The 16,568-nt window shown below is 35.5% G+C and overlaps 2 protein-coding genes across 4 annotated transcripts in view; both read right to left on the reverse strand.

Annotated features, from left to right (window-relative positions):
• LOC149781834 (transcription initiation factor TFIID subunit 10-like) overlaps positions 1 to 16,568 on the reverse strand; it is an 83,467-nt gene that overhangs the window by 47,819 nt on the left and 19,080 nt on the right. Inside the window, exon 1 of one of the 3 annotated variants that reach the window (XM_089936016.1) lies at positions 16,289 to 16,431. The exons of 1 other annotated variant lie outside the window; for it this stretch is intronic. In XM_089936016.1, the coding sequence (XP_089792142.1) occupies positions 16,289 to 16,346 (58 nt within the window). In that variant the 5' untranslated portion in view covers positions 16,347 to 16,431. Of the gene's footprint in view, positions 1 to 517; positions 584 to 16,288; positions 16,432 to 16,568 lie in introns of those variants that run through there. One more of the 3 variants, XM_089936018.1, reaches the window with a different exon arrangement.
• LOC149781835 (chloride intracellular channel exl-1-like) lies at positions 2,938 to 8,762 on the reverse strand. Its single transcript, XM_089936015.1, has 2 exons — positions 8,627 to 8,762; positions 2,938 to 7,192 (listed from the first exon to the last, which is right to left on the reverse strand). Exon 2 carries the CDS (start codon positions 7,026 to 7,028, stop codon positions 6,273 to 6,275), a length of 756 nt encoding a protein of 251 aa, XP_089792141.1. The 5' UTR covers positions 7,029 to 7,192; positions 8,627 to 8,762; the 3' UTR covers positions 2,938 to 6,272.

Consider the following 16,568-nt stretch of genomic DNA (forward strand, 5'->3'; position numbering starts at 1 on the left):
TGCCTACTGCTAATGTGTACAATACAACATGAACAGTCTCTAAGTGTTTTGGTAAATGTCAATCCTCAAACTTCTTTAAAAACTGAACAATTAGTTCATGATAAGATTCTGCCCATAATGCCTATTATGTTTCAATTCCTCCATGACTTTTCCAACAAATATTTCCAACTCTAGGATACTGATATGGCTGCTTTTTAGATTTGCACAATTAACTGCCTTAGAACCTTGACATATATGTGCACACCACTGGAAGAGGGATGTCAATAAAAGATTAATTGAAAAAAGAAAAAAAACTATTTTTTTACCCAGATAATCCTACACGCCTGATGTTCAACCCTGTATTTCTGAATAAAAACCATTAAAATGTCATCGACTCAAATTTACCTGTGCCTAAAAGTTATTGGTTTCAAAAAGTAGTTGAAATAACATTAGCTGTTCACTATTATTCATGAATTTCAAATCATAAATTTTGTTAAAGGTTATGCCACAATCATAAAATCACAGGATTGTTTCATACCTGACAGTATAGATCAGTCTGTTGATATACAATAAAACATTAAAGCCAACAAGGTGTCCTTCAAAAACAAAATAACCAGTTATACTACCTGTTACAAACTGCATGTGAAATGTTATTTGTGCATTTCAGATCATAAATCTTCATACAGTTATACATTAAATATCCTTGAATATTCTTGTCAACAGTAATACCTGGAAACAGCTGCAAGCGACATTTAACAACCAACTTATAAGTGGAGTTCCAACTGTTTGTAAATCATAGCATTTTATAACAAGATTGATTTGTACAGTATGCTACCATGGCAGTCCAAAAAGTAAAAAAACTAAAATTGTACCAAGAAGATAGTAAGCTATTTTTACATTCCCCCCCCCTCCAATGCATCCTTCAATGTGCCAGCTCAGGGATGTAGAAAAAGAAGAATGTACCCTCCCCTGTTTTAAGAGGCAACAGAGGCACAGTCTATACATCCTTGCATGCATCCAGACATGATCATCTGACAGGTGTGACGAACCTTTCAAAAAGCATGAAGGTTATATAAAAAATTGAACTTAGCATTTTAAAGATTTTACCCATTCTGAATTGCCTTTTTGGAGATGCTTAAACTTACGGTACTCAGCACTATATTGTCAGGATTGTGCTATCTGCTGTACACAGACACAGACACACACACACACCTTATTTACTTGGGGATGAAGAATGGGTCCAATGTACCATTCTGCAAGTCGTACAAGTCAATTAATGGAGACAGGAGCTGTATTATCTCTATGGTTAGTATGCTGGACTCATGGGCAAAATCATGCTTGTTTGAATTCTATGACTATCAGCTACCATAATGTGTTCTTGGGCAGGACACTTTACTCCAGTTGGCTTTGCATTAAAAAAACGTACTTGTATTGCTGTGTCATAAAATATCCCAAAAACCAAATGTGCATACACATCTCTCACGTCTTACCTCTACCACTATAATGGATGGGAACCTATAGCCACAATATGAGGCAAGTTTTACAGTGACCTATCAAAAACTGCAACACAAGTTGCATTCACAAGAGAATGTCTTACACTACGTCCAGCAGCAAGACAAGAAGGGCAATAACTCCAATAAAACTCAGGAGTAAAGTGCATTTCTAGATCCGTAAAATAAGTTGAAAGTATCAAATTAATCCTTTTAAAAACTCAAGACCAGTCGAGTTCACTACACTGAAACAAGGGGAGTTTTTGACAAAAGCATCTGAAGAGGATTATTATATTGACCAAGATTCATGGCAATCCATCAAAAACTGGAACTACTGTGTTCGCAAGATTGTGCGATGGACAGATAGATGGTAGGACAGATGAAAACTGGAATAATGGCATGAAAATCATCAAATCATCTTCACATGAAAACATGCCAACAAAATACCATTTCTCCACCTTTAAATGGATTTTGGGTAATTATTCTATCCATGCTTTTGTCAAAACAATGTCAATGTCCAAAAAGCTCATATAATGGTAATAAAAAGATGAAAAATTGTTTTTAAAGAAACTTGAAATCCAATCAGGTCTTCTATTAATGCGTTCTCCTGCCAAAAGCAGATCTCCAATACAGTATTCCCTCATTACAGCGTCGTCCATGAGACAAAATATACCACCTAATAGTGGGATCACCTTATAATGATGTACATGACAATTTTACTACCACTTAATGAAATGGAACCCACAGTCATATTCACCTTATAACCAGAACTGTGTTATAATGAAGAGTCTTTATAATGAGGGAATGATGTACATGCAGTTGAGTGTGCATTATACCCAAGAAAATGTATACTGATACAGGGCTCAAAATTAGAATTTCTTTTCACTGATTCAAAGTATCACCATGAAAGTTTTTTCACTCAACCTGAGTATATAACACTACTGTATATATAGTATTTCTACATTGCTGTGCACAGTGTATTCAATTTACAAAGTTCAAGTTAGGCATGTATATATGAATGTATTTTCCATTGTCATTTTCATGACTGACACCTCACATATTGGCTGATTTTCAAGATTACTGTATTTTCTCTCTCTACCATTTTAATCTGTGTGCACAGCCCAGAACTGACTTTTAGTATGTGCTAATATGGCGTACAGTAAATACTTCTTACACTGACAAAATACTAACATGAACAGCCGTATCTATTAAAATTGAACTAAAATGTAGGTAAAGCCAAATGATTAATAAGTAACTGCTAAGTGATAGTGGTTAGCACATTTTCTCAACAAAAGGTTTTACACTGGATTTAAAATCTGCTGGCTATAGTATATGACATGCTAAATATAGGAAGATTATTTTGATCATACACATCTGCGCACATCATGCATTCATTGCACCTCTTTAAGCACTGGGTCTAAGTGGGTCATCAGTTACCACAAAAAAAAAAACTGATCAATAAACCATAGAAAGGATTTAATTGTTTTATTTGATACATCAAGTAAATGTGCTCTGAAAGTAACTGGGAAGAAATTTCTTCTGATACAATGTTTTTTAGAACTGGAGTCCACTGATAAATCTGAAATTTAGTTGGTCTCAGATCAGTGGATAAAGGCTCATTATGGGCCCTTTGGTAGTACGGTGCAGGTTAAATTCAATTCAGTGCATGATGATTAAAGTCATTAAAAGTTAAGGATGAACAGTAAATAAAGACCTTTAGACTACATATTTGCTCAAAGAACAAAATACTGCATAAAAGGTAATTCTGCAAGTTATTTTTGCTATATTCACAATAAACCCATTTTCAGTGCAAGGAAAACATCTATGAAAATTCTCAAAAGTTAAATAGCACATAAATAATAAATACGGCAATTATCTGATGGACAGCAAAGTAAAATTTATACCTCGTGTAAACACAAGATCAAAAGATCACAAATTTGGCGCTGCATATATAACCCAATATACCTGTGTGAGACAATTTATTCAACAGTTTATCAGAAGATGAACAACATATTCATGTTCACATGATTACAATGATACATAAAATCTGACAAAAATTAAAAGGAAGCACTGGAATAACAATCTGTACTATGGCAAGCTTACTAATTATAATAAACATTAAATGTACTGGCACATAGATAACTGACATTGAAAAATAGCACCATACCTTAAGAGGTCAATATACATGACCACCATACCTAATGAGGTCAATGTACATAACCATACCTAAAGAGGCCATTGTATATGTAGATACATTTCAAGATATAAAGTTTTCACTTTTTTTCTAATATTGCCTGCTGAAAAATGAAACAAAGACAATGCAACAACATAAAAAAAGCTTTGTAAAAGTAGACAGATACCAGGTTAAAACTTGGTAGGTTTTTGAGCCTGCTTCAAGCAGCCCATGAGAAACCACTATCAACAAACGTAATTGCTTAGCATAAGATTTTCAATATGGTGACACATATCCCTTATTTGTGCAGCTTTAAGAACTCCTTCTAAAAGTACCATAAGGTCCAGCTCTCACAATATATATACTAGTGCTTCATTATATAATTTGATATTCCTTAATATTGTTGTTGTTGTTGTTGTTGTATGGTTTAACACCATTTTTCAGCACACGATAGGCTATACATGGCGGCCAGTATTAATGGTGGAGGAAGAACCTGTGAAAACCCCAGAAAGAACCAACGGCCCACGAGAAGCTACTGGCAAGCTTTCTCACATACCCGCATTAGCCGAATCTGAGACTCAAACCCACACAGAGGTGAGATGGCAGTGATCCATAACGGATATTCCTTAATATAAAATTGTACTTCTGTGCAGTTTGCTTAATGTGTACCAACAGCTTTAATAATCTGAGATTTATGTTCTGGAAACAAAAAGGTTTACTGGCAGACAGACAGACATTTCAACAACAGTATCCCTCTGTATAACGGGGGAGTGAAGGTGGGGTGGGTAAGATACAAATAATTTGGTACAGCTTTTATGCTTGATTTCAGGCAAGGAAAATATTCTTTGGTGAAAACTTTACTGTGTAGTATTATTATTCATATCTGACAATGTTTTAACTGGTCACATACACAAACAGTATAGGGAAAGCTAACCTGAAGCTTTCATCCTCACCATTCCATTGAGTGACATTAACAGTCAGTTGGCAGAGCTTCTGATTCTAAGTCCTTAGTGCTTCAGGTAAGCTTTCTCCATAAGTGTATCCCCTAGGGGTGAAAGACTGAGAGTCAAAAAATCCCTTTGTGTCAGACATGGGGGGCAGAATGAGTAAAAAACAAACTTTGGTATCAAAACTGGAGGTCAAATTAAAATTTTGGGGGTCCCTGAAGCACAAATGAGGGTAAAGGGAAACAATGCAATTTCATAAGGGATTTTAAAAAATGCAGAAACACCAAGTAATTTGGATCATTAATATCATTTTTCATTTCAGTGAAATTTATCTTTATTTCAACAAGTGTATGTTGTAAACCCAAGGTTTTTCAATTTGAATTTTTGCGCTCAATTCTTAAAGTGAAGTTGCAATGGCAAATGCCCGTGCCTTTAAAACTTTCCGCATTATCACTAAAAGCAATTTAAACAAGACGAATGGTGAGCAATGAATTTATGTAATTATACCTCTACCTCTCCGGAAGGCAAAGTCAACATTTATGAAGATGACAAGTGTGATGATTTTTCAAGATCTGTATCTTCTGATAATAATGATATCATGTGCTAAGTTTCACATCAATCCACGAAAAATGCAAAACAGGACGCATCTGCACAATCCTGTCATCCATATGCATGGGAAACAGCAATATTACAAACCATAAAGGTATACATAAATCTTTGTTAAATGTGCAACTTTAGATGATGACCATGTTTTGTACCACATTTCACAGTATTCCATAAAAAAAAACTGCAATACAAAGTGCTAAACCTTGTTGCATTAACGAGATTTTGTTATGAACTACATACATCTACTAAACTGGTGGATCAAAGTGAATTGTTAATATGTAGATCTTCAGGTGATTTCCTTAATATTTACCAAGTTTCATGGCATTTGTCCGAAACTGCAGGACTAGTTGCAAAACAAAATTGCCACACAGCATGAAGCTACCTGACAAAATGGGCAATAACTCTGACAACAATTGTGGGAGCTTAGATATTTGTTGACATGCACATCTTCAGGTGATGACAATAATATTTACCACATTTCATTCCAATCAATAAAATTCTGCACGACTAGCTGCGTTAACAAGAGCTGGATGGATGGGCATTACGATTATTAGCTGGAATATAACAATACATAACTTACAGTGCTGTTCCCTTTACTTGTCCCAAGATTTGTTTCAGTAACTGACAATTTCAATACCAAGACAAATGAAGATGCAATAGAATTTTCTTTTCTTCAAGCCTTTGCATATATGCAAACGCAATTCTTTAAAAACAATATTTTATCAAATAATTCCCCATTTATAAGAACAGCGACCTTCTGCACATATTTGACATGAGACACCAGAACTGTATTTCCAAAATGGTACTGATGGGCATATAAGTTTCACCCAGTGTTTCCATTAATACAGCAGATTACCATAAATACTGTGCTGTTCATGTCGTAAACTAGAGGTGCAACATTTCTGCAGAGCCTCATTTTTTAGCAATTTCTGTACATCTCTTCACAACAAAGGGCAACACTCCAAAACGTGCTCAAATACAAAGATCCATTATTATGTGTCTTGCTATCATGTTTACAGTTACTATTTAGACACCTGTAGAATTAAAAACTATTTTCAATAACTGTATTGATGGAATTCATTCCAAGTCACTTGGAATATCAAAAGAGAATCGTGGCTCTCCATCAGTTGAATAGTATCTCTGCTTCTCTTCTGCCAATTGGGGCGTCTCGGACTTCTGGCTCCAGTGGTATACGATCTCTTGGTCAGATGGACAAGTCTTGCGGAACGTGTCATTGTTGTATGCCGTTTTCAGGTAGGACCACAACCCCTTCATATCAGATGGTATTTCAAAATCTTTGAATGCCTTGGCAGCCACTCTGATGTGTTGCAACTTTGGCAGCACAAGGCAATCAAGATTTGTGATGTGGTTTCCACAAAGAAATTTGGTACCTGCACTCTCCAAGAAATCATTAATTGCATCAAATTCTTTGATCAATGGTTCAGCACTGTGACTGACTTGCTTGATGTAGGATGAGAATTTTCCGAATACATCCAGGCATACAGAGTTGGCTTTCAAATTATCATACCTCAGATCTGGATATGGAAAAGTCAGATCAAGATAATTTACAATTTCATCATTGCCGGACAAAATTTCATCCATATGCCGCAGGACTGGTAGACGGTTGGCAAGTTTCTTGAACTCTTGTGGAGGTCGAGACATATTTATTGTGATGACATCATATGTTAAATCTCCTTCTTTGGATTTGGTATCTAAAATCATGTATACCATTTGACAAAATGGACATGCTCCATAGTTCAATCCATTTTCTCCAGCTTTAACAAAAAGTTCCACACAATTAGTTGGAGCTAAATTATCACCATTTGCTTCCATTTTAATTCTTTTTGTATCGTCACCACAAATCAAATATAACTTTCAGTTTATTTATACAAGTCTCCTGAAGTGCGTATGTTAGTAAACCAGTCTCTACTTAAAGATTAGGAAATACCCCTCCAAAGGCGATTGCATCAAAGCTACAAGATCAAAGTCAGCCACACCTGTGAAGATAGAGAGAATACAGTTAAAAATGGTGGGAATGATTTTTTAGAATACATTTTTCATTGTACTTTGCCAAGTAAAACCAGAAGTAAATGGATATCATTTGTCGAAAGAAGTTCAGAAGCACTCTTGTTACAATAATTCAGAGCCAACTGTAAACTGCATAAACATAAATTGGTCATCACTTAATGTGCCAACAATTCTGGGTCTATGCAATTTAAGTGAACTAATCAGTAGAAAAACAGACCTTGATCTGGAGGTGCATTATGCAATGGCAGATCAGGGTCTATGTTGTTTGCAACTGGACACGACTTTTAGGTAAGTGTATATGGTATACCTAAAACATATACACTAACTCCAACCACACACCCAGATACATGGTATGCCTAAATCATCTACACTAACCCCACCCACAAACCCAGATACATTGATATGCCTAAATCATCTACACTAACTCCACTCACAAACCCAGATACATGGTATGCCTAAATCATCTACACTAACCCCACCCACAAACCCAGATACATTGATATGCCTAAAACATCTACACTAACCCCAACCACCCATCCAGACCATTTTGACCAGAATAAAATGTTGGTTTTGTGAGGTTTTCAGTTTAGTGAGTACACATTACTAAAAGATGGGAAACAATAAAACTTTGTTTCCAGGGGATTTCAGTGTAAAGGTGTTGGTCCTGCAAGTTTTCAATATACTAGATGACATAAATATGTTCCATTTCCAAATCAATGTTGGTCCAATCCTATCATAAGTAAGTAACAATCTGACCTTGCCCTCAAATATCTTACTCGTGTGTTCCTCACAAGAAATTTAACATAATTTTTAAACACCCCACCCCAAAACCCTACTAAATAAGTTTAGAGATGCATGTCAAAACAAACACTGATCTATAAAATTCAATACATTCAAACTGGTAAAATACAGCAGGATGACAAAACATGACAGAGAAAAAAAGTTTAAACAAATGACTGCAAATATATCAGTCTGGAGGAAGCCATGGTGTCTCAATGGCTAAGGTGCTGAACTTGAGACCAGTGAGTTAAATTTCCACCATATGATTAGCCTGACCAATTACCATGGTGTGTCCTTGGGTAACGCACTTCACCACTTGTTATAGCATGACATTAATGTTAAAAACATTGCAGTGCCATTAAACACAACTGAAAAAACCCAAATGTCTCGATTTTAATTCTTCTTGCATTTTTTCTTGTTGTTGAGAATAGTTTATGTACAGGAGAGCAATTCCTTGAAATCAAATGTTAACTCACTGTAACTACACATACATGTAGACCTGACCATGTTTAAATAAATTAGGACAGAACATGGATCATAAAAACAAGACAAGAACTTTGAATATTTTCAACAATGTAAAAAAAGAACTCTTAAACAGCACAGAAAATTTTTAAAGTACATACTGGATGGATCCTTTAATGTGTAGACTGCTCAAGAACTGCAGGTGCATGCACATTTGTTTCAATCAAGACACCAACAGGATTCCATAAACAAGTGTCACAACTGCATGTCTAGCATGCATGCATGAAAACAATTTAGCACAGTATGGACTGGCAGTTACAAACAACTCAGAATGCTTGTCATCTGAAAAGAACTCACCAATACCAGGGTTAATAAACATTCCTGTGAAGGTTGGCTACAGGCCATTGGTCACAACAGGAACAGAATGATTTAATTAAATATGGAATATGTGATGCACCTACAATAAACCATTCTGCTCTACATATGGTATATACTCACTGACAAGACAAGTCCAACTGCAGAGACCCAGACCTGCCATCACATAATGTGCTGCAGATCTGGATCTATGCAATTTGTTATGAGAAATCAGTAAAACAAACAGTTTAGACCCTGATCTGCAGGCACATTATACTACAGCATATGTCTGAAGTTTGACTCAACTTACAGGAGACTATAAACAGTATGCCAAGCAAAACAACACAGCTCTGGCACTACAATGTAGTTCTGATCAATGCTGAATGAATATGTAGAATGTTAAGGTTCAACAGCACAATCCAGGATAAACACATTCCTGGTCTAAAAGGTTGCACCCATTAGTAGCCTCGTACAACAAGCAGGATGATGCATTAGATTTGTTCTTCAAGTCCACAATGTTGGTCAACTGATCTAATTTATAGATGAGCAAAACACTGTTAATTCTGAAGTAATACTAAATGTTATCTAGAGGTGCTATCCTGTCAAATATTGATGTGTGTGTGTGTGCCATTTGGATTTCTAATGTAACTTTAATAAGTTTTCAGTCATCACTATGTCTGGATTGTGGCAGTTTATAGTAATGCCTAGCACTGGGGTTATCTTGCCACAGACATGTAGTATCATGTCCCACCCAGTCACATTATCCTCAGACCAGTCCTAACACTAACCTTTTAATGCTGAGTGCCTAGCGAGGCAGCTGTTAGGACTATTTTTAGAAGTCTTTGGTATGACTCAGCTGGGGTTTGAACCCATGACCTCCTGTATCCAAGGCAGATGTTGCAACCACTAGGCCACCTGCAGTCAAATATTGTGTATAATTATGTAAAAATATTGAAACAGTAGTGAAATCCACCAAAACAAGTATTTCTTCAATTGAAGAGGAACAATTCAGTAATAAAATAGTGATTAGTGGTCCACAGGTATCAGCACTCGTTACCTTTTGACTGATATACACATGTCCAGCAATGTTAATTCTCAACAATCAACATTAAATTGAAACTATCAAAATGGTGTTGTTGTTCTAGGGTTTAATGCCCATTTTTCAGCACAAGATAGGCTATACATGGCAGACAGTGTAACTGGTGGAGGAAGAACCACCAATCTATGAGAAGCTACTTGCAGGCTTTTCCATGTACCCACGCTAGCCGAGCATTGGACTCGAACCCACGCAAACAGAGGTGAAAGGGCATGTGCAGGGTGTTTAGGAGTACCATATGTTACAATCATCCATGAATAAACAAGTCAGCTGACATGTTTTTATAATACTCATAAAATGCTCAAAAAATAAAAATAGTGCAATTAATAGCAGGAAATAATTCTTAAGCTAACCTTGCTGTACTGCAAAAACAAACAGTTAAGTGAAAATAAATGGAATTAAATTTAGGTAATAAGAATAAATATACTTTGGTGTTTTCAGGTCTAAAATCAGAATCATTGACCAGACTTCATGGTGTGGCCATGGTATGGTGGTAGAATAGCTTATAAATGTATCCTTCAATCATCCCTTTGGTGCAATTGTCAAACTGAAGTTTGGCCACTACTACATACACCGTCTTGTACTCACTTATAAATCAAATCAAACTGCAAACAACAAAGATCCTGATCTGCCATAATGTACCTGCAGCTATGGGTCAATCTTGTTTGTTCTACTGATTACTCTGATCAAACTGCACAGACCCAGATATGCCATGCCTGTGCGACAGCAGATCTATGTCTGTGCAGTTTTGCAGTTGGACTTGACTTATAAGTGAGTATATACGATATAATGAGGAAAGGCAACAAAAGATCAATTCCATGTCTATGAGTCTGCATTAAAGCCAGGAACAGTAATGACCAGACTAAAAACTAGCCATTCTGACGGTCAAATACATGCAGGTTTGCCATATTAGCCATTAGACTAGTGACACAATGACATGTCTTCTCTCCAAATATCATTTCCTGGACAAGGCTGATGATAGATGTGACAATTAAAAAAGCATCATGACAACATGGATGACCCCACCAATATGGGGTGTCTGAAGAAATCTGCAAGATTTGGTTGAAGATTTAAGATATTTTTTTAGCTTAACATGGCAACATTTTTACTGAATTATCTGAAAATGGAACCTGGTATAGGCTATATCAATATGAAGGTCCATTACTATAGTTTTGGAGAGAAAAAAATAGATGTTTATACGTGGAAATGGAATTCATAATGCAAGACAAACAGAAACTTTGAAGAAGAAAAAGCATTTAAGTCCAATATTCACACACAAAAAATCGGCTTGACCTAGATCTTATCATTAAGCCATATACTAGACTGCATTTCATCTGAAAAGTTTTGTCTCGGTGGTTTCAGCCAACAAGTCCTTACAAAGATTTTGTACTGAAACAAAATCTGAATTCACTTTTATTTTTGTTAATAATACTGAACAATCTCTCACAGTCAGCATTAGAATGGTAAAGAATCAATATTCCTTTCATAACCTGACAAAGGAGAGGAAATTTATATCTTACAGTTGTTGGGTCTTTTAGCTGGGAAATAAGATGAAAAAAAAAAAAACTCTGTCCACATGAAGTACATTGTCAGGTAGAGTACCAACTTGATATTTCAGGAGTTATTCTTCTAATTTATCAACAGCCTTTACTGCAGCATGGTGCATCAAATGACAAGAGACAACCTGATATGTACAATGATGGAGACATTTTTCAAAATGTAGAATGCAACTCCTTTACAAATTCCAGTTATCACTGAAGCAGTATCAGCTGAAAACCCCATACAGTTCTGCCAACGTGTTTATTCAAAGCATTATCAAGCAAATAAAAAAAATCTTTTCTCCAGTGGAATCTAATGTTAATTCTGGTAATGAAAGAAGAGCACTCTGATGTTGCCCTTTTCAAAGTCTCTTACACAAGTATCTTCTGCTAAACACCTAACAATATTAGATGATTTTGTTCTTGCACATGCATATTTTCTCCAATTTTGGAATCAAGAAACATCCGTTTGAGGGGCCCCGAGTGGCCGAGTGATCTAAAGCGTTCTCCATTATGGATCACTGTAATCTCACCTCTGTCTGCATGGGTTCGAGTCTAGGATTCGGCCAATGCGGGTATGTGAGAAAGCTTGCCAGTAGCTTCTTGTGGGTTGGTAGTTCTTCCCAGGTTCTTCCTCCACCATTAATACTGGTCACCATACATAGCCTATCATGAGCTGAAAAATGGCGTTAAACCCCACAACAACAACAACATCCGTTTGAACAAAGGACCAATGTAGTCTACTAGTGCTAAGGGTAGTCTGTGTTCTATTAAGAACTCTGTAGATAACGCCACTGCATTTATAAAGTTTGTGTCCACAATTTAGTTCTGCTGTAAAAAAGAAGTTACCTTAGTATTGGAGTTAGTAGAACGAGCTAATTCAAGGTTTCTTTGTTTTACCACCATGACCAATATTAAAATCCTTTCCATGTAGCCTGCAAGGGGCATAAAGCTGCCCTTGAATGGAATGCTGAATTCCATTTGTGTTCATCTCTGAATCGGTTTTTCATCTTTTGCTAATCCACTTGTGAAATTATTTGAAAAAATCTGACTTTAGCGCCAGACACCTACAGACTGGTTCTGTACCAGATATGAATTAGAACAAAGAATCTGCAGGCCAAGATTAAAAGTTAGAAAACCAGTCTGTTCTCTCCTAACTAAGCCACACAGTTGCTATAAATAGAAACTGAAGTCAAAAGTAGAAACCATCATGTTTCTTGGAAATAGGGTAACTGCTATAAATAGAACATCATATTGTTAGGAAAGTGCATGCAAGCCTTTGGACAAGCGTACTCTTATGTCGTAGTTACATAGAAGCCGTCTTTTCTAGAATACGGTCTGTGGGATTAATAGGGTGTTAATAAAAATGAGAAAACAAATTATTAATTGTTTTGGAGGGGGTATACCGAAAATGCATAATCCGAATACAGTTATGTGTAAGGTGTAATTTAGTGAAAAAAAAGCGTAATGATTATGCCAAAAGCGTAATGGTTGGCATGCATGCTGTGGCAATGTTTAGACATCAAACCATGGCTTGTAATAATACCTTAGTTTATACACAACTAACTGGGGCTAAGCAAACGTGACACTCACAAATAAAAATCATTTTTCCAAAACAAACTGACATGAGTGCAAGTGACAATCATTTTGCCAGCACGGGTTACAAATATATCATTACTATTTACCCACAGACATTATTGCTCCTTTTTAGTAATTATTACTACAGATGCCAAGCACATATAAGCCTGGGTTGTGAATAAACACAACTGGCAGTGAGCAGTAAACCCTTCTTTGAACTTGCTGACGGGATATCAAAGACAAAGGTTATTTGTATTACAAAGCAAGCCGACTTCCAAAGCCGACCATGGATTCTTTCAAGGGTGACAATTTTTTTTATTATGGAATATACAAAGACGGCTGAGATATGGAAGTAAACTTCAGTTCCTTTTCACCAGTATTCACAGGATTTTTGAAAATAAATTGAAACAATGGAATAAATTTTGAAGTGACACAATACAGTGCTTCATGCACGGACATCAATGACCCAGCATCACCCAGAATATTTGGAGAAAATAAAATTATGTCATGAATTTGTGAAGGCCAGAAGAGAAGCAGATGAATTTGCTGACAATATGATCATTAATGATGGATGAAATTCTAGTGTTCTCTGATTGCATTCCAGACAGACAGACGATAAGATGGGGGTCAAAAGTGTGAGAATTAGCAAGACTTGTGCAGATTTGAAAAAAAAATCCAACTTTAGTCCTTGCAGTTTCTGCTTCAGGTGATGTGTTGCCTCTAACAATTATTCATGGTATGAGAAAGCTAAAAAAAAATATTAAAGCACCGAAAGAATGGATTGTACATGTGCAGGAGAAGGGTTGTGTTGATGAGATGATGATGCAGTGGATTAAAGAGTTTTATCTCAAGTACACAGTTTTATATTTTTTTAAATAAAATTTCAGTTGGAGTGCATTTTCCATCATGTAATTTTCAAATGATTTCAAAGGTGTCCCACAACTTATGACTCAAAAAAAAAATAAATAACTGTGTCCCAGAACATACAGTGTACAAGAAAATTACTTTTAAAACTAATTTATGGTGTCCCAACATATACGGTAAATTGGAAATATGTAATGATGGACATAGGATCTAGGTTAACACTTTATAAGACATTTCCAGCTGCAAACAACAATGACCTGGATCTGTGATCACATAATGCGCCAGCAAATTAGGGTGTATGCTTTCTTTTCTACTGATTACTCCTAACATACTGCATGGACCCAGATTAACTGGTGGATTTTGCTACTGCATATCTGGGTCTGTGCAGTCTGCGGTTGGACCCGAATTGAGCATATAAGGTACCTCACCTTTAAACTGCAATAACAGACCTATCATCACTTGTCAATCACACAACACCTTATTAACCAATCAGTGAGTGTGACTATGCACAGCTCCAGGCATTTTTTTAGTTCACTATTTCTAATTTTTAAATGTCTGCAAGAGTTTCATTGATAATCGTGTCTATGGAAACTTTGCAATTCTGCCAACTAATATCCAGATCATCAAAACAGATTAGTCACATTTATTCCATTCCTGAAACAGAGACAAAGCTTCAGTGGATAAAGGCTTGTGCATGATCAGCTGAACATGGACACAATTGATGGCAATTATGTTTGTCTGCACAAACCTATGTAGAAGAGCATGTACACAATAATTTGATGAAAAACAATGATAAGAAAAAAAAAAAGGAAAAAAATCTGTTAAAATGAGCATGCCTAAAAGATGGGTGGAGAACCCCCTAACATCTGGTTCTGTTGTGTATGGTTTGAATTCTGTAGGAAGCACTGGATCCAAGACTGCATTATTTTAAAGTTTGAAAATTTTCATTTTAATACTGGTTTGTCCCCATTTCCCCTTTTAAAAAAATGTAAAATCAACTCGATCTTTCAGACAATTGAGTGACTTTTAACTTCCAGCAACTAAACTGAAAGAATACAAAAAGGAATTGTTTCAGATATTTATCTTCTGATATATTGAGTATGTATTTGTAAGTTTATATCAACATACAGCACTGATCAAAATCCCATAACAGGATTAGAATGAAACTTGAAAATTGCTGTGTACTACAGTATACTTCAGAATAATAACTATTTATAATAATAATAATAATAATAATAATAATAATAATAATGACTTTGCATAGCGCCTAATCTTTAGAAGCTCTAAGATTTTTACAACATCAGACAACACCTATAAGATAAAAAAAAAATATGATATGATTACGAAAACACCATGAAATTAGAAAAAAAAAACATGCTGAGAATATTTAAGGTAGGAAACAATATTAGGTCTTTAAGTTTGTTCTTGAGGTCAAAATAAGTGAGTTTTGAGAGCACTCTTTTTCTCTGAAGTCAGTTAAAATTAATAAAGATATAACAATATAGGAAATACAATTTCATATATATAGTCAGGAGAATTTCCTGTGACATGAATATGTTCAAGTAGCTTTAAAATTGATTTTCATGATTTAATGAAATAAAACACATAGGGTTATTACTATATGAACTTGAAATACAAATATAAATATTGTCTACAACAGAATAATTTACTAAAATCAGCAATTTTACATTTGTAAGAATAATAAGAATCATTTTTAATAAATTTATCACTTCAATTGAAACATATTTCATTGCTAAATACTGAATGTTTGTCGGAGGTTAGCAGGTTGTCATGTCACGTGATTAGGTAGTGTTCTATCATCTCATGCAAGGTCAATTCCAATATCAGTCTAATTGAAGCAAGTGTTCTACTTACGGTAAACCCAAAAGACTTTGCCTATCCCAAACCTCATAATAGTATAATCCCTATGTTGTAATCATTAGGACTGACACTCACCTGTTCCCACCCCCCTTGCAACACTGTCAATAACCCATATAAATATATACAGTTGCAACGAACATGTTAAATTATTGTTATGTTTAGAACATCAAAGAAACTATCACTACTATAAATATTGCCAAATATTAATATCAATCGAATGAAACTTTGATCTACATGACTAAGAAGTGATGGAATTAAACAAGAAATTTAATTCAAGTACAATTTTTAAATGTACACTGATTCTTACAATAACATGTCCATGCCAGGTGAAAATTCCATACCCCAATTTTTTTTAATTGTAAATTTCCTCTAATGAATCCTTTTTTCCCTCAAGCAAAAGAAAACCCAGATACACTTTTCAAAGTTTTACACGGCCAGTGGTTGACCTCTGAGGTTATAAATGGGAAATACACTGTAATTAAAACTGTCCAAAGTACTAAAATTAAAATTACCTATATAGCAGTTCCTAATAGTCCTGGTGGAACTAATATAATGAGACCCGAATAGCATGCATCAGTAAATATTATCAAGCACCTCCCCACCATCAGTCTGTTGTCAATCCCCTGCAATCCAACACTGGCAAACTATCAACTGCTCATCAATGTGGTGGTACTGTATGTATTACCTACCTAGACCTGTGTACAGCCAATATCTTACTGCAAGTGGCAATTAGGAGCCCCACCCAAGGCCAAAGCATACCTTGGTTGCAAGGTGTGTCCCTGAATAAAGGAA

The sequence above is a fragment of the Sinohyriopsis cumingii genome, chromosome 15, assembly GCF_028554795.1.
Source record: "Sinohyriopsis cumingii isolate HCF-2022 chromosome 15, ASM2855479v2, whole genome shotgun sequence".
In the NCBI taxonomy this organism is placed as follows: Eukaryota; Metazoa; Mollusca; class Bivalvia; order Unionida; family Unionidae; genus Sinohyriopsis; species Sinohyriopsis cumingii.

Excerpts from the sequence above, each read along its gene's own strand:
- LOC149781835 (XM_089936015.1), bottom strand. The coding sequence starts at position 7,028 with ATGGAAGCAAATGGTGATAATTTAGCTCCAACTAATTGTGTGGAACTT.